General features: G+C 33.0%; 1 protein-coding gene across 1 annotated transcript in view; it reads right to left on the reverse strand.

The window, feature by feature from the left end:
* Positions 1 to 454: 454 nt before the first annotated feature.
* LOC135212115 (cullin-5-like) overlaps positions 455 to 20,399 on the reverse strand; it is a 278,450-nt gene continuing 258,505 nt past the window's right edge. The window contains exons 13-15 of the mRNA XM_064245512.1: positions 15,506 to 15,624; positions 13,686 to 13,809; positions 455 to 10,897 (exon numbers count right to left, since the gene is read on the reverse strand). Of these exons, the coding sequence (XP_064101582.1) occupies positions 10,703 to 10,897; positions 13,686 to 13,809; positions 15,506 to 15,624 (438 nt within the window). The 3' untranslated portion in view covers positions 455 to 10,702. The remainder of the gene's footprint in view (positions 10,898 to 13,685; positions 13,810 to 15,505; positions 15,625 to 20,399) is intronic.

Below are 20,399 nucleotides of genomic sequence, written 5' to 3' on the forward strand. Positions count from 1 at the left end.
AGGAAGTTCCACAAATTTTGTGGACCACTTAGCAGGTCTTAAATAGTGGTACAAATCTGATGTAAAGTTGCTGCCCAGAATGCCCTATGTATTGTGTCATACCCTTTATTCCTTTTATGTGTTACCAAAGTTAAACTGTATCCAGGATACTAATACTATACCAAAACTTGTGTATTACTTCTAAAATTTTCTTTTAAACAGCCCCCTGTTCATGTCATGTCATTTCATTCACATCTAGTTTTTTCTTTATCTCCACCTCTAAATAGGATAAAAAGGCAAGTAAATTGCATAAAAAATTTCTTCAGAACATGATAATATTTGTTGAAAAAGCATGATCCGAACCAAGTTTTAAAAGAACATCTCTCAGAAGGATAAAATTAAGTATTTTCCATGAATTATTTGCCTAACTTTCTAATGAATAATGTTTCAGGGGACACTACCAGAAAAAAAGTAATTGTATTAATAATTGTTTATTTAAAATAACATCACAGCATACAACAAGATGGGGAGAGCAGTCACAATGCATTACAGTTGACACAAGAAGTGTTGTGGACAGGTTTATTGTAGTGTACTGGAGGGACACATTGTAAAGTAACTCCCATTCCATTTATCAGTTTACTTACCCTTCCACCCTTCATTAACTTCAATACCACATGCCACCTTATTCTCATATACAACACTGATACCCAATTTGAATCCAAAGAAAATCTTGTATGCTTCTCTTGAGGAATATGTTGGAATGCTTTCTCACTTTGTGTTAATATAAATACTTCTTAAAGCATATTTTTTTCATCTTGAAAAGACCCATCAAATGTGATGACAAGCAATGCCTACTATGATCACATGTTAAGATTTATGATAACACCATATAACAGACTAGACTGTGGTTGGTATATATCAGAAGAAATTGAGAAAAGTGCTGGTGTTTATCAGGGATAATCAGCAAGTCCTTTGAAGTGCTTAATTTTATGAAGAGGTAAATGGGAAAGTGAGAACTGGAAATTATCAAAAATAAAATAAAGCCTACTGGACCTAGAAAGGAAGAAGGAAAGTTCAGTTGGGAAAGTGGCCTTTGGATGTTATAGAGGTGTTGGAGAGAATGAAATACTATGTACTGAATTCAACAGATTGATTCACAGGAGACAAAAATACAAATTGAGTATGGGAATTTACTTGCCCAAAATGTAAGTTGTGAAAAGGAAACAGAACATTCCTGATATCTTAAGAGACACTGGATTATCAAGCTGGTAAAAAGCAATATGAGCAACAGGGTGGATGTTGGATTACTGGTAAATAAGATAATCCACTTAATAAAGCAACAATCTGTGGCACTTGTACTCCTGTAAGCAGTGGAGATATGGGATGGTCATTCACAAAAAGAATGAAAACCTTGAAGTTTGACTATATAAAACAAAGATTCACAGCCGAGTGCACTGAGGAAAGCAGTTACATGTGAGGAAGTTTTCTGCAGAGAATGGAGAAGAGATTATCCTTTAAAGTAAATAATAATAACCAGACTACAGAGTTGCAGACTTAGCTCTCACTAGGTTAATCCAAAGGATGTTCAGTTTGACAGCTAAGTTGGAAGAAAGAATATTAAAATGAAGAGAGCAACAACAAAAATAATAGGCTTGGCCCAAAAAGGACAAAGAAAAGAATCTTAAGTACTGCATATTGGTGGTGCCAAAGGGACAAGCACTCCTAATCCCAAAGAGCTGATAACGTTCAATATGTAATATTTCAACCTTACAGAAAATCCAGTTAAGTAGCCTCTGTCAAGATTGAGGATGGTCAAAAATAACTGTAAAGTAATTGCCAGTAAAACCCACTACATGTAAATGAGACAAGGGGGTTCAGTGTTTTACAGTTGGAAGATACAGGTTTCCTCGAATATAAAAAGATAAACATACTCCCTGCCAACCTAAATACAAATATGAGGTCTAGGAAATTATGCATGTGTCCCATAGCAATGTCATTTTATGTTAAATTTTGCAATAATATATCCAGAGGTTATTGGCCTAGTTGGTATAGAGTAAGTCTTCCCTTCTGCCAATAGCCATGCTTTCCACGTAGCGATGCATCATGGGGCACTGTTCTAAGACAAGAGTAGTTTTTCTATTAATTCAAACAGCAAATCTTGAAACAAAAAACAAAGCATAAAAGCCATATGTATTTTGGAATTTTCCTATTTCTGGTTTATGCTGTTTATCTTTGACCTTTTAAACCCAGAAGTTAGCAATATTCCATAATTTACACAGTAAGACGGTTGTGTTGAGTACATGTGCTGCAAGTCTTTGTAAGAGGAAAGGTTTTTTGCAACATGCTATGCATAACTGGTTATACCTCAAAATATTAAGAATCCTTTGTCTATATGTATGAGGCCACATGAAAATTAACAATATCCTTGATGAAAAAATGCAGGCATTATTGAAAATGTTTGAAAATCCTTTTTTAAAAAAATGAAAAAAATTGCTTCAAACAAAGACTGCATACCCAATAAGCATTCACACAACTGTTCTTGGATACATATATCTATGAAAACTCAGATTTGAGTTAAAATATTAAGATTCTTATATATTAATAAAAAAAAAAATGATAACCATGTTCTCATTTGCTACATATACTATGACATTACCTTCTGAGTAATAAAAAAAAATTTTTGTTTTTGATGACCATGTTCTCATTTGCTACATATACTATGACATTACCTTCTGAGTAATCGGAAGTGTAACTACCAATAATATCAGGAAACCTGTCAATATACAGACTTAAACAATTGCCTCATGAATCAATACACTAGAGTTAGACAGCCAAGTTGTTCACATCACTACAAGAGAAGACCTTTCACAAAGTCTTACAACAATGAAAGAGAAATGTCTGCTCAAGTTAAAAGACTTATTTTAGCATGACCACATTACTGTTTCATGGTAACTGTTCAAAGTGGGTAATAAAATAGAAGCTATTGTCAAACAAGATTTTATTTTTTGACTTGCCAGAAGTCAAAAGTATAATCTATCACAGACTGGAAAGAAAGTTTGGTTATAGAAGACTTTTTCTGAAGTTAACATTGAAAGTAAAGCTGCTATATGCATTAAGTTCAAGTAGAGCAAATTTTGAATAGCCATTTTTTAAAAGTGCATATTAACAAACCTATTACAGAAAAAAGGATAAGATATACAGAACCTTCAAAAATGTAAGAATGAAAAAAAATTTACCTACTACTATTAATAAAAATACTGTACTTAACAAGTACTGAATAGCATAGATCTTTGCTGAAACAAACAGATGATGGCAAAAATGAGGTAAAGATAAGCAGCCACCAAACTGCATTGCTTATGTTACATTTCATATCAAGGCTCCCAAAGTGAATGTAAATAAGCTGTCAGAGGAAAATTAACAAAATATAACCTCAGAAAAGATATATGCATCATGAATTAAAACTAACCCCATCCTGCCTGTCACACAGCAGAGATAAAAACTACTGTGATCCACGACATTTTGCCTTTTGGACAGCTGGTTTTTCATGTTAGTAAAGTAATATATACAATGTGACATTACGCAAGAGCACTCTCCAGGTTTTCTAGTGATGTGCATTAGATACTGTATGACCAATTCTGATCAGAGAGAGAGAGAAAGAGATAACTACCACTATGCCATAAAAAGTACATTCTGTGTGATCAAAATTTAAAGAACCTCAGTGTTTTCAGTCAAAACTACTATACATATTGTAAAATTCAATATATAAAAATTCAAGTTACTAAATAAATAAATAAATAAAATAAAATTAAAGGAGGTATGATTAAGATCCAAATGTTAGTCACTGACTTTTCCATAAAAAAAAGAAACAAAAAACATGATCTGGCTGCAAGGATTAATTTTTTTTTTTTTTTTTTTTTTTTTTGTGGGGGGGGGGTCAGTAAACCCTTATTTAAACCTGAGTACTTAATGGAGGGGCATCTACATTGTTTAAAATACAAAATGACTTAGATATTTTAACTGGACAAAAATAAAGCATTTGCAGTAGATTAAATGTCTGCTAGTCCTGCAAAACGCACTAAGTTACAGAACTGTACACTTTTACAACTGATGAACTGAATAAGGGGTGGGAGCTTGCAGATCATGAATTAACCGAGTATGAAGGATATATTTCATTCATAAGCCTGAAATAACAGAAATTTTAACATAATGTTAGTTACACAACATATCAAGTAAATGGTATGAACATGATAGTTCTATTATTCCCTTTTACAAATAACAAATATGGTCCAACTATATAATCCCTTATTGTAAAAATTTTTCACATGATATCCCTAACTCATCAGATGATACAACATAAACATTTAATTCCTAATTTAACCCTCCTGCAGTTTTCATGGGGAATTTGTTTGCTGGGAAACATTCTGGCCAAATTTAAAATGGAAGCAACACAAATCATTTAGTGCTCATGCCTATTTCTAAGTTAAGACCTATAAATACAGCTACACATAATGAACTTTCTCTCCAATGTTCTGATACTCATAATCTCAAAATTACAATAATTAAAGTATTTTTACTAATAGATATTTTCACTTTATTGCACAGCCCAAATATGCTGACAAAATGAATGTATGAACTGGGATGGAAATGTAACTATAGTTTTTTCTAATTGCTAATTACTTTAATACTACATTAAGATCCTTTTCATATTAACAAAATAACTCTGTAGTTTATTTTTCAGAATATCTATTTGATCTGCATTTAGTCTGTAGGTGAACAAAGTTTTAAAAGTAATTTTAATGATAAAAGCTAGGTTAAATATATTGTAGGTAAACATTTTATATTAAAATCATGCAAAACTAACAAATTTTATTATTACTTTGTATTTTTCCTAGGAAAACAAACCAAAGACTTTTAATTGGAGACTCTCTTTCATGTGAAGCTGAAAGGTCAAATGAATAAATGATCAACTGCCTGGGTTTCTTATGGGCATCTTATCTTCTACCCACACCATCCACTAGCGCCACAAATGACTAACCTCTAAACTACGTTAATTCCACCATTCAGTTACACAGAGATATTCTCCAATTAAGAGTCACTGGTTTGTATCCAATTAAGAAAAAATACTCTTAAGCTCATCTCAGTTAATTACATATTGAGCCACGCTGACACAGGTACTTAACTGTCACAAGTTATGTTATATCAAACTGATCTCAATAGTACTAACATTCTGAAAACATCTCAGCCTGGGCCTGAATTTCCAAAAACCACAGAGCACTGAAACACAACTTTCACTGGAAATTAGTTTTTTTTATACAATGATAAAAATCATCCTGAAAAATAAATAACTGTACAATGGAGAAAATAAAATTACTCTTTTGAAAAAAAAAAAATCATCTGTTGACAATAACCAGGATCTTCATAAACCTTGACCACATATATAATCTACCTAGGTAATAAATATAATGAACAATTTAAGTACGTGAGCAATGTGCTAAGTGTCGCATATTAACATTAATAATCCTAAGTTATGTAAGAGGGATAGAAAGGTTGTAATGGCTAGACTAGTATAATAGTATTGAATACTTTCTTCAATATATATTTCCGTGTAATAAATTTAAGACAATGTTCAGGCACTTGCTGAAAAGTTTCTGTAATCAAGTCATAACTTCTAATAAAATTGAAATAAAATTAATCAGGATGGCATGTTTTCCAACTTGTAATGGACAAAGTTTAAACTTCACTATTGGATTGTATTTTTAAATTCCTGCATTAAACATAAGGGACACATGATGCTCAGGTATGTGTGGTGCATACCAAAATTTCATTTCCACTTTCTGAAAGAACACTATCACTTTGTTGATTGTAATTTTGAACTTCATTTTAGTTTCCAGATTACTACATATACAATATGTCCATGGTACAAACGACAATTTTCAGTGCAATGTCAATACATCTCATTGCTGATTTCCTTTATGGAATAAATGTTTTCAACACCATATTACCATTTGACATAACTTCAATGATGGAGTGAACTTAAAATTTTCTTGGTACTACTGCATATATGACAAAACCAGAGGACATTGGGTGTCCCTAGTTCAAGGCTGTGCGAAAACCATCTTAACCTTTCTCCAACTTAATTTTTATTTTATTAAGCACATCTGTAACTATTTAAAGAGGACCAGTAACTATGTACAGTAAAATTTCCCTTGGATTCAATGACACAGGTAAATCTGTATCCCTTGATAAACCAGTCTACAGGTGATGCCATACAAATATTTTCAAATTACCACTTCTAAGTAATTCAAGATATACTGTACACTATACATTAATTTCTGGAAATCTTGGGCTTCTTGCCAGCAGTGCAAAAGTTTATGCAGCATCTCGATCAGTAGTAAACAAGCAATTTTCATTCCAATTTTTGCTTTTAAATTACTGTTTTTGGAAACGATGCTATGAATGAATGAATACTACTTATCCAACAAAATCAATAGAAACAAGGACAAAATAATTTAAACATTTCCTAGGGATGTAAGAATACATGGGTTTGTATAACCTAACAATAAGTGTTCCTGCTCTAGTTAATAATTTATATTTTTATGTTGAACAATGCCTTTTCTATCCATCACTATGATGAACAATATTGAAATTGTTAAAATTATTCCAACTAAAATACCAATAGCATCCATCAAAATCCTTGGTTTTCTGATGATCAAAAAATTGCCTGTGAAATCATTAAGTCATAAAATCAAAATTCTGGATTTACACTACGAAGGGATGAACAATATCACAAAAATGTGAAACAAGGGAAATTGTAAAATAAGAAAAACTTCATGCTACTTTTGCTTCTGCCCTCTTTATGAGCTTTGTAATATCAGTAGTAAAGTGTTTAGTGAAGACAAGAAGGGTTTTTTGTGGCTCAAGGCATGAACATAAACATACGTACTCATCCCCTTCAACAGCTAAACAATGTTTTGTGGTTAGAAGAGAGAACAAAAAATTCAGTCTACTAGACAATTATGTGATGCATCAGAAAGCTTCACATCTATGTAAAGAAAATCATGTGGGGTGACCAAGGAACATAAAATCATTTATAGTAATGGATGGCTTCACTAGCTCCAAAATATAAATGAGCTCTAAATTTTAAAATTCCTGGAGAACATGTGTGCCAAAAATGACACTGCCAGAACCTGGCAGAATGGAGAAGTTGACAAGACTAAAGTTACCTTCTAGAAAAAAGTGTATACAGTATTAAAACTGTTTAGTAGAATGGCTACCAAATCAAACTCATCCTCAAAAGTTTAAAACAAGCTATGGGGATTAAGAAAAGGACACTGATATTGTGTGGCACTATTCCAAGTTATATGATTAACCTGGTGTCATCTATAGGGCCATCTACCCCAATCAACCAAGGAAAGATCCACCTACCATGCTCTGGCAACACAATAATAAAATCTGGGTTACCACCATTTTTATTTTTAAAAAATGGTTTTGCCAATGTTTTCTATCTAAAGTAAAGAAATACTAGATGGAAAAAGGATTGAAAACCAGGGTCCTGCTTTCAACAGACAATGTGCCTGTCCCTGCCTCTGCCTTATATACATATAAATAGATGTGCTTTTGTTTTCCAACATTACTTCATTACTGTCACTGCTTGATAAAGGTATAATCCAGTGGGTCAAAGCCATGGATTCCTATCTGGTTTGTTTGTATGGTGTTTTTATGTTGCAAGGAACCAGTGGTTATTCAGCAACAGGACCAACGGCTTTATATGATATCCAAACCACGTCGAGAGTGAACTATCACTAGAAATACACATCTCTTAACTCCTCAGTGGAATGACCGAGAATCGAACTCGTGGCCACCGAGGTGGCAGGCCAAGACCATACCGATCACGCCACTGAGGCGCTCGACTCCTATCTGGTGTCTGGCTACATCACAAGAGGCCACTGATACACACTATGACCCTGATATAATGGAATACTATAAATTGTTCATTAATGCAGTGCAATAAAACTTATAATGAAAAATGTAATGGAAAACCTGAAAACCAAAAGTAGTTGATGCATGTTAAAATCCTTTATGAGCTTTCAAGGGATTAATGGAAAATATTATTCAGATATCAAAAGTTCATTTGTCAATATGATAGTTGAGGAAGTGGGAGAACACACTGATGGCTGTAAAGGAAATTTAACAAAACTTGAGTCATTGATGGCAATTAAGAAACAGAAAATGCCAACTGGACATAAAATTTTCATAAATGTTTCATACTGCACAAACTCCTAAGGACAGTATTATGAGGTATATACTAGTATTTTAATGAAAAGCATAAGTCACCTGTAAAATCATCAGTGATTTATGGTACTCCAACTCTGTAACAATTTATGGTGATGTAGAAAATTAAAAGAAAGCAACTTTCTAGCACAGTTTCACCAAAAAGAAACCTGTATCAACAAAAAATCCATCAACTTTACCTGCCCCTTATGACATCCCGGACATCAGAATCTCGAGTAAAAAGTTCTTCAGCAGTGGGTTTTCCAAGCTCACCAGATGAACCTTCTGATGAACCATCAGTATATATTTTCCTATTTCCTACACAACACCTACATCAGTCACTGCACTTTGCCTCATCATGTATGCATAACCATCATTGTAAATTTTCATCATAAGAACCATTATTGTTACTGTCTGTAATGATGAATATTATTACTGTATAGTACATGTACTATAATATACACTATACATACCATATATAAAATATATGTAATGCATGTTTTTGTACAACAGAGAAAGAAGTATTGCACTGTATGCGTAGGCAGTAAGGATTCACAGTGTGCCAAAATCATCAAGTGCGAGAATTGGCTTTAACTTTCTTAGTTATATACATGCAACAAATTATTCTATTTTGTAACTATTTTTGTTGTCTTTGTGTGCATACCTGAAACTTACTTTATTTCTTAAAATTTAGCAGGAAATAATATCTCTCTCCTATTAATGAAAAAAAGTGGTGTCATGACTCCTTGTACCTCCTTTAATAAGACTGTAAATTGAATGGGTCCTCACATGATATGATTTCACAAATACACACTAGGAGCCAGAACCAATTTACTGCAAATAATGGACAACTGTACTACTTAGAAAGTACTGACTCCTTTACCAAACCACAACCCTGTATGACATCAATTTCCTCTTTTTAAGAAATGATCCCATGTTTTTGCAATGATACTTTTGCTCTCATGTCAACTAATAATTTTTCTTACATTACAGTGCCTCCTGCAACAAGGTACATTATTACTAATTCTCAAAGCTGCTTCTGCAATGTAATTCAGATCCTGATACTTCAAACCTTTTTCTCTACAAAAACAAAGCTGTCTAGACACTACTTAATAACTGCATATACTGTCAAAATTAAGGCAAAACTTAAAAAGCATACCATCAAATAAATAAGATATGAAACTTACAACCAAATACTATCATTAACATTCTATTAATGATTCCAATAGTTTTAGAAGTGGTTTTCAGCAAGTAAAGGCTTTGTAACTACAAAACTGAAATCACATAACATCTTTTTGTATAATACATAATTGTCCCTGTCTACTTCAATATCAATATTCTACTAAACAGTTATTAGAGATAAACTAAGATAAAAATACAGTATAACCAGAAGTGATCACATAAATCTAATGCACTCCCATCCTGTCCACACACTTACGCATTGCACAGCTAAAGGAGACTTTATATATCTTCCCTACTATTTACACAGGCATCATAGATTATACATCATAAAAAAGAAAAATACCCAACAGGGTTAAAGTTTTTTCTCAAGTCTTTGACAAAAGGCTACTTGTTTTTTCTATGGCATTTCTCTTTTGACACTTCCTTTTCACAGACTAACGACTTTTCTCCTTCAACACAATGGTGTTAAACCATCTGGTCTTTCGTGTCGACATCTCATTTGCATAGCTCACCTGAATTATTCTGTCTCAACCCAATGCAGATGCAACATCATTTTAACTGGAGACTTAATTGGAAATCACCTTTCATACTGAATATTCACTAAAATACCAACAGCGACTTTAAAATTCATAACTCCACAATGTAGTACCACATAATTGCATAGGCAGTATAAAAATTATGAATGAATATTAGAATAAAATATATGAACAAATTAGTCTCTACCAGATTTTATCTGTAATAAACAAAGTAATTTTCATGAACATGACTGCTATTAGACTCACTCCACAAATATAAATATTAAAACTTCAGTCACTTGATCTCAACAGTAAGTCTCAAATTAACTAAGACAATATAAACAAAAATTTAATACCGGTACATAAAACTGTGCAATCTATGATGTTGATAAATTATTTATAATTTTTGAAATTAGAGTAACAGAATTTTAAAATTAAATTTTGTCTTTGTATGTGACACTGTTCAATACAATGTTGCATCAACTTCTTCACTTGAAACTATTCTTTCCACTGACCTCCAATAAGACACAAGACGCGCACCGATCTGAACCACACCAATTTCTGTTAAGAGCAGGCAAGAAGTCCATTAACCTGATCATCAACTCATTATATGCTGTAAAAGATATGAGCATCTTCTAAATCCTTCTCTGAAATCACATGGGCCATGTTCATGTTGTAAACAACAACAACAACACTGGAGTTGGGACACAGTATAAACTAATGTTCCTCCACTGTTGAAATATGATTTTCACTGGCTAAGCCATGTAAATAAATATATTAATGTTGTCATCGTCTCGTCTCATGTACTTATGTTCAATTAACCACTCTAATTGTTCTTTGATGAGCTTCTTGCTTGGAAGGAACATGTTCTTCAACATCTCCACCAACTCGGTTTGTAGTTGCGCATTTGAGATCTTCTTACGCATTTTCAAAATCTTCACAATGGCTTCCTATAATGACAAACAGAAAATGTTACAATATGATACTAAATCCCTCATATATGTTCTAATAAAATAGTACAGTAATTTGATTCTGTACACAGAATATATATAATAAAGGTATAAGCCACAAAGGAAAAATAAACAACAGAGTTTCTGCAAGATCTTTCTACGGTCAACATCCTTTACTCAGCAGATAAACTGACTTACATGAGGAATTGACAGTACAGGAAAGCTCATATAACTGACAGATAGGGATTATAAGGAGATTAGTACCTAGAATCCAGCACACCTGGAGAAAGAGTAACCTTTCCAAACAAGCATAAACATGGGTACAATTTAAAAAACAAAAAGATTAAGTCAATCTGCTCAGACACAAGGACAGACAATTAAAGGATAATATAGGGTGACAGCTATTCAGAACTTTGGTAAACAAAAACTTTTTCACAATACAAATTAAACATACATATACAATGAAGATATCTCTAAGGCAGCTAATTTGTATTGAAGTCTGTAATTATATCTTTGAGGTCATTCTTAAAGATGCTACAAATGCAAGGGTCTAAATGAGACATCTTTTGACCTTACAATTACTGAACTACCAATCCAATTTATTCGGTGGCTGTTTTCACTTAAATGAATGAATATTGCATTAGATGTTTGCCCAGTTTTTACAGAATATTTATGCTGGTTTAATCTTACTTCTAAGCCCTTGCTCGACTGTCCGAGATAAAAAGAGGGACAGTCCATACATGGAATTTTTTATATTATGTTGTTGCTTTCCATGTATGGACTGTCCCTCTTTTTATCTCGGACAGTCGAGCAAGGGCTTAGAAGTAAGATTAAGCCAGCATAAATATTCTGTAAAAACTGGGCAAACATCTAATGCAATATTCATTCATTTAAGTGAATACAGCCACCAAATAAATTGGATTGGTAATTCAGTAATTGCAAGGTCAAAAGATGTCTTATCACGAAATCTTTTAGAATCTGCTATAATACAACTTACTTCACATTGTAATTTTAATATTAGTCGTGGCTTGTTTCATTTAGACCCTTGTATTTGTAACATGTTTAAGAATGACCTCAAAATATAATTACAGACAAATATAAATTAGTTGCCTTAGAGATATCTTCGTTGTATATGTATGTTTAATATGTATTGTGAATAAGTTTTTGTTTACCAAAGTTCTGAATAGTTGTCACCCTATATTATCCTTTAATTGTATTGTCCTTGTGTGTAGATTGACTTAATCTTTTTGTTTTTAAAATTGTACCCATGTTTATGCTGTTTGGAAAGGTTACTCTTTCTCCAGGTGTGCTGGATTCTAGGTACTAATCTCCTTATAATCCCTATCTGTCAGTTATACGAGCTTTCCTGTACTGTCAATTCCTCACGTAGGTCAGTTTATCTGATGAGTAAAGGATGTTGAACGTCAAAAGATCTTGCAGAAACTCCGTTGTTTATTTTTCCTTCGTGGCTTATACCTTTATTTATGGATTTATCACGTTCCAAACATTCGTGATTCAGTTATACACAGAATATAATGCGCAAATCATGGGTTTTACTCTGAATTACCCAACAACAGTATATAGATCAGATATATATATATATAATATATATATATATATATATATATATATATATATATAAATATATATAATAATTATATATCTATATATATATATAGATATATATATATATATATAAATATATAAAACCACACACACACTATATGAACCCAAGAATATGGAATGCTAAGGGACAGACCAAGGTATGGGAACTAGAACAAGTTGACTGACATGAGGCACCGCCAAAGACCAACAGCCATATATAGCAGTGTACGTAACTAAAAAAAAATTAAAACTCCAAGGCTATTTGTTTCTATGATATTTTTTATATTCTTGTATTTATCTTATGTGGTAAGTGACTTCATGGGTTAAGTGTAGATCTATTTTTTTCTGTGAACTACATTGGGCTGGGGTGATTATTTAAGTCCCCATTATAAAGTAAAATTAATTTGTTTATGATAAAATTACATTTTATATATTTACCAAGTAACTACACAGCTATAAGTTTGTAATTTTTGCGGAAGGTTAACACTAAATGGACAGATATACTCACATGAGTAGTAATAATAGGTTTACGTTGTTGACAGATTTACTCATGGTTAGTAATAATATTACATGCCATAGATTTGGGGGAATCGGGCAGGAAAGAGGTACCATTACTTCTATAGCCTGTCAATTCACTAATGGCAATTTTTAGACTGGTTCAGATAAAGTGGGTGCCTCATGACAGAGTTAGTTGTGATTCGTGGGTTCACATTATATGAGATAATCAAACACAATTATACATAAGTATCTACACAAAAACAGAAAAATCCCACTGGGATATTGAAAGAAACAGCAAACATTTGGGCAGAGAGCAATGAGACACATCTACTTTAGGTGATGGCTGAAAGTAAATTAGAATGTTTACATCTGGTCAGGAGGAGTCCCAACTACTGGAATGGTAGTTAACTACCAAACCATTTTGTCTGACAGTTTAGTGGCCGTGTCATACTCCACCTTAGGTAATTCCTAGTGTAAAAGACCAAGGATTTGTATATCATGTAGGAATAAATAAATTTTAAAAAATATGAATAATTAGCAAACTCTTATCCAAGAACTTCAATCAAAGTTTAATTAAATAGACATCCCTTTCATACCAAATAAAAGCCAATTTGCACAGAAATATTCCAAAAACTAATGCTACAATAATAAATAATGACAGTTTTAAACTTAACCAAAAGCTGACCTGAGTGCGAAGAATTCTTAACTGTACGATGCCCTCATTATCCTCTTCTTTGCTTTTTTCTGTACTTAGCTGTAGTCTCCCAATCAGGTTCACTTTACCCCGTTTTTGAGGTTTTCCATTCTTACTGAAATTAAAGTATTATTTTTAATTGTCATAACCATTATAACTTTGTTTCAGCAAGTATATTATGCAGTTGATACAAATTGCAACTGACAACAGAACACTGGGTTTTATGAAATATTTAGCTAGTTTTCTAGGGCTAAGGATGTTTATCTACATAAGATTATTTGAACCTATATATATATGTGTATATATATATATATATATATATATATATATATATATATATTATATATATCTCACTCAGCGCACAGAACACTTGACTTGAGCAAGCATTTTTTTCCCATTTTGCATTTGTTTTATTATTATGTTAAATTTATTATGAAATAACATTTTTTATGTGAACTGGTACTGCTATTATGTAAATATTATAGTAAAGATTTTACTGCCTCTTCTCTCGTCAACAATACCACAACGCACGATAACTTGAAATCATTCATTCATTACTCCTAAAAAATATAAACGCTACCTCCCTCTACCTCAAGTTAACTGTGCATCACCACAATGATGAATGATTTTGTTAATCATTTGTGCTGAATTTTATTGTGAAAAGCTTTGTTCTTTCATTTACTGTTTTTTTAATATTGTTCAACTAGACCGTCTCACTCGGCGCACCGAACACTTGCTCAATTTATTTTTTTTTTTCTGTATTGCATTTGATTGTTTTCATATTATATCATTGTTAAATTTATTACTCTCTCTTTTCTCCTCAACCACACCACAATGCACGATAACTTAAAATCATTCATTCAATATTCCTAATAAATATAAACGCTCCCTCCCTCTACCTCAAGTTAGCTGTGTATCACCACAATGACGAATGATTTTGTTAATCATTTACGCTCAATTTTATTTTGAAAATCTTTGTTCTTTCATTTGCTATTTTGTTAATATTGTTCAACTAGACAGTCTTACTCGGCGCACCAAACACTAGCTCAATTAAGACTTTATTTTTTTTTTTTTCTGTATTGCATATGACTGTTTTCATATTTTATCATTACGTAAAATTTATTGGGAAATTTCCTTTTTTATAAGATTTTTTTAATTGCTTTTACCTACATATAGTAATATTTTAACTCTCTTTTCTCCTTCTCTCCTCAACATTCAATGCTCCCTCATTTAGTCTCACAAGTCAGCCGGGTGTGACTTCACTGCGGTTACGTACGATTTTATACATCTTTTATGCTAAATGTTATATTGAAAGCTAAGTTTTATATTAAATACTTTATACTTTTATTTATTTTGTCAAATATTGTTATCATTATACTATATATTGTACATAAAAAAAATTAATACAGTTTAACTTGGAAGACCCAGTAGGCTTTCGAATACAAGTATAAACTAGCTAATCTGTCAGTTCGAAGTACAAGCGTTTGCTCGACAAACGATACAACGAAAATCAGAAAGTTTGACAAATAAGGTACCACTGTATTTGACAGCTTTGCCTTCGAGCTTCTCTTCAACAGTTTATTATTATTATTATTAATTATTAGGTAAATCATTTATTTACCATACAAAACATATTTGAGCAACTCGAATTGTGTAAGTTCGGGGTATCACTGTAGTATTCCACAATTAGCAATTCCTGGTATGAATATAAACAATCACTTCTAAATATATAAATTCTCAGTTATATATAAATACAAGCCATATCTTTAAAAATACAAAAGAAAAATGATCAAATTAGTACTTAGTCTTACATCGGTGCAAATTCCTGGTTGACCCAGAAAACTGTGTTCTCTGTGAAATCCTTCGGCGACGTAACTTCTCCAGACATACATAAAACTTGTCTCTTCATCTTTGGAAATGCTACTAAGGACTGCAATAGAAAAGGATGAAATGAACAGATGACTTTACCTTATGTATATATGAACTGGAGATTGACTTTTCTACTCACACCCTTAATTGAACAGAATAAAAGCAATTACCCTTAAACTACTTTTCCATATCAGTGAATTTCAATTAAATCTGAAAGTTTGTAAGTATCCTGAAATAACAAATTTGAGAAAATGATTTCTTTAAGTTAATCAGTCAAAAGTAGTAGCCCTATGGAAGCAAACTTGTAATGACAGTGTTCATAAATTGGTAATACTGTACATATTCAAGCACAATGCCTGATGAACAGTACAGCCATACTTTCAAAAAAAAGTTTACGAAATTATGTGGAGTACATACTTTACAACCAAGAAATGTAGAATCTAAAACAATTAGAAAATGCACTAAGAATACTTAAAATCTAATCATTATCCAATTTCAGAACAAAACTAAGTTTGAAAATAAAACTTTATGAACTAAATATTTAACAAAACGAATATATTATGAACCTATGAGTTCTGAAACTGCATTCATATGACTCTAAACCATACAGCACCTGAATTCTTTGGCTGGCACATATTAAACATGAAAACGACAAATTTTAAAGTAATTTGTATTTTTCATAACATGCAAACCTGAGGTCTTTACATCTGGAATTAAGTTCAGCACAGGTGGAAACTAGCCGTTCATTTCTTAACCAGGTAATTGGATAGTTAACCATCAGCAGTAAGGTGGGGAGTCCCACCCTTCTGTCTGGCAATGGCATTTACTTACATTCTGGCCCCGGTATCAGAATAAGGGGTGACTTGAGGTGGGCAGTGTATGTAAAGACCACAGGTTTTTATGTTAGGGAAAATACAAATTACTTTAAAAATTTGTCATTTGTTCCTAAACGAATACAAACCCTCGATTTTTACATATGGAAGACTTACCGTATATATTCGCATATCATGCAATTTTTGAAGCCCTAATTTTGGAGCTGATTTTAAAGGGGTCGCATCTTACATGAGATATAAAATTTGAGTATGTAATAATCATATATTAGTATTGTATGATGAAATACAAACATAATGGATATGCATCTTTTTCATGGATCTTTTAAAAAGCTGTTTTACTTCACTCCATCCAATAATATTATATGTATTTTCATATTACTATTTGTTTGTATTATAAAATACAAACATAGCAATCATGTTTTGGTTTGAAAACAGCTGAGGGCGGTTGCGAGTAAGTTTGGGTTTGCTGTGTTGAACTCAAATCAGAGTGACTTTCTTGCTTCTAGTTAACGCAAATGAATCTCAAGATACTCTATTTATATGAGACAAGGTTATTTTACATTATATACAGTGTTTTCAAGTAGAAATATCACATAAAAACATATCAAAATTCAATTTTTTTTTGTTAGTAGATGGCGATAAGGGCATGTTTATTGCGTAACAAAAATCAACAGATTCCATTCGATATTTTCACTTTATCTCATCAGAATACTACAAGCTTTACTACATATTTATCTTTTATTGGAGTGAAAACAGTAAAATGTGTTCTTTTCATGCCCAATAGTAGTTTTGATTAAAACACATTTCTCTCATTTTGTTTACGGTCGAGTTTGAAGGTACTACACCGAAGTTTGCGAGTTTCTCCATATACGTAGTACTATTATCGTGCATTGGCAACAAAGATATAACTCCTGTAAACTTAACCTACACCATCAAACACAACCATAGATAAAATTGAGAGAACATAATTTAATCAAAACTTCAGGTCTTGAAAGAACACATTTTAGTGTAGTTTTCACGCCGATAAAAGATCAGTAACATAACGGTAAAGGCTCGTACTACGATGAGATGAAGTGAAATTACCTAACGGAATCACGTAGTATTTTTACACAATAAACATGCCCACAACGCAATCTGTTAACGAAAAAAAAAAAAACTTTAGTTCACGAGACATTTAATTCATATTTCGACTTAAAAACACGTAGTAAAATGACAAATTACCTTGTCTTATATAAGTAAAGTATCTAGATATTTTACGCTAACTAGAAGAAAGGTAATTCACTCCGAATTGAGTTAAATACGGAGAAATAAACTTGTATTCACCATCAGCTGATTTCTAATCCAAAACACTGACCACTTTGTTAGTATATTTTATGATATAATAATATGAGAATGCATAAAATATTATTGAATACTGCAATGTATAACTTTTTAAAAGAATCACAGAAAAGATGCATAGTATTCATTTTATTTCATAAATATACTAGCCGTCAGCAGCCTGACATCACTCAATTAGGTATGCCGATGTCGGTCCAAATCTGATTCCCGTTTCGTGTCCTTTTTTTTTTCTACTGACATATCATAGTCAAAATGCATTGAACCTCCAAAATTGGCTTATATTAATAAATTACTAAATTATATCGTATATGTAGTATATATACAGTATACTGAGGGCTAGGCTACTGTATTCGTATATATACAATATATGTACCACGATATCATCATCATCGTATACGCGAGGCTAACTTCTTATTATTCCATTTCTCTTTATACTGAATTATCATAAGCCAATGTGCACTGAACCTAAAGAATTAACTGTAACTAATAATTACTATGCCATATGTGAATAAAGTATGCTGTGTAGTGTAAGCCAGGCTACCCTATATGTAAAGATGGTACTGATTACCCTAGTGTAGGCTAGGCTAGTGTAATGTTCTTACAAAAAATTAACATGGCTGACTTGCGTCCTAATCGATTTGTGACTGGTTGGTCATAACCAATAGTGGTAGTATGTCGACTACTACCTGTAATGTAAAAATATATCAGTCCTATTCTCTTAACGTCATTTGTAACATAACTATGGTAATTTTTTACTACCATACAATGGTTGAAATGCAAGCAAAAAGGCTGTTGTTATCTGATTGGTTGTTTCATAGCAAATCACCTGTTTCTGGCTGTATGCGTTTTCCAAACAAGTAAGTCATTACTACCGATAATTTTGGCATTCTCTTTTACTTTTTTAAACTTAACTAGAAGATAGTATAGATTAAGAGATGGAGGAAAAGGGGTTAGCATGTCTAAAAAATGGAATAGATAAAGAGGAGGAAAAGAGGTTAGCCCATTGTTATTTGGTCTTGCAAATTTAACTCGCATGATTCGTGAGATACGTGATAAAATAATTTTCTAAGGGTGAAAATTTGGGGGTCGTATGATATGCGAGATCATGTGTTATGCGAATATATACGGTACTTTTTGGTGGGAGGAATCTGAGTAAACTTCTGAACTGACTGGTGGTTTGCCTCACCTGGGACACTCTTCCTGGTCATGTAAAATAAAAGGAGGAGTCCCATGCCTCTGACTTGGTGAACATATTGTGTTCAACTGCTAGACTTCTAAGCATTTTGAATTAATGGATGAACCTTTAGTGTCGGAGACAACAAATAAAGCTAAAGATAACCAACGGGTTAGTTGTCAGCCCCTCTTGAATTAATTTAGGTGCATTAGATAATTGAAAGGGCACTCGGATGTAACTCACCTGCATCAAGCCTGTTCTAGCATATGACGGCTTGCCAACCGATTTTCTGCCCATGGGGAAAGGAGGGTTATAAAAGTTAGGGAGGAGGCCCGTCACACACACTAACTCTGTCTTTCTCAACCGTACATCTCAGACAAATGCTCCCTGTCCCACTAGGGAAGCTAGAAAAGCTATAAAATTTGTTGAGCAGCCACTACAGGGCCCAAGAAAAGGTCTCCAAGGATGTATGGGGAACATCCCATACGTAGAAGCAAGTGAATGTGGTCTGTCGTGACCACCCTCCTGCCTTCTACTTGATGAACCAAGAGGTTCTTTCTGAATGCAAGATATGGACCAATGCCCGACCTCGTGAGCTCTGGCCTGGAACATACTGTCACCACTTCACCAGGTGTAGAGTACGCCTTTTTGATCGCCCCACATAGCCAGAAAGAACTGGTATTCTTGGACACCTCTCAGTTGAGCCAGTGGTAACGAAGAGTCATTAACACCCAGGCATGAGCGGCTGAGTCCTCTTAAGGTAGAACTGTTTAAATATTATATATCAGTTTAGTCAATTAATTAATTTTTATTGTTATTTTCTGCATTGTCAAAATATGGTGGATGTTTTATGTATGGACAGCATATGGTTGATTTTAGAAGGTGTCTATAGATGTATTTAAGTTGTGTTGTGACGTCATAGAAGACAAGATGGCGGGGGTGTCTGTTGGATGCAAACAATAACACAGGGAGAAGGAGAGACATGCGTGTGCTGTTTGTTTGGTAGGAGAGAGCTCTCTGTCGAGTTGGAGTTTTTGGGCTGTAAGTGTTGTTGTGGTGTTGTTTGAAGGTTTTATCAGGAGTATACTAGTATCGGAGAATGCGTACAGGTGGGTAGATTGTACATTTGTGTAAAGAAAGCTAGATTAGGGTAGGTTAAAATTCAAACTGGTAGCAGAGCATGGTTGATCAAAGATGCCTGGATCTGACAGTGAACAAAAGGAGACTAGATGGAGAAGGGAATGTCCAAGATTAAGCGGGATACAAGAAGAGTACAAAGAATGGAAAGGTCAAGTCGAAGATTGGCTATTGTTGTCTAGAGAAGATACAAAGTACCTGGAGATAGAGATAGGAATGAGCTTAAAACAGAAAGCCCAAGAGAGATAAGAATGAGCTTAAAACAGAAAGCCCAAGAGAGATAAGAATGAGCTTAAAAGGGAAAACCCAAGAACTAGAAGAAGGATTAGATAAACTTACGGGTACAGAGGGTCC

This window comes from Macrobrachium nipponense, chromosome 40 (assembly GCF_015104395.2).
Source record: "Macrobrachium nipponense isolate FS-2020 chromosome 40, ASM1510439v2, whole genome shotgun sequence".
NCBI lineage: Eukaryota > Metazoa > Arthropoda > Malacostraca > Decapoda > Palaemonidae > Macrobrachium > Macrobrachium nipponense.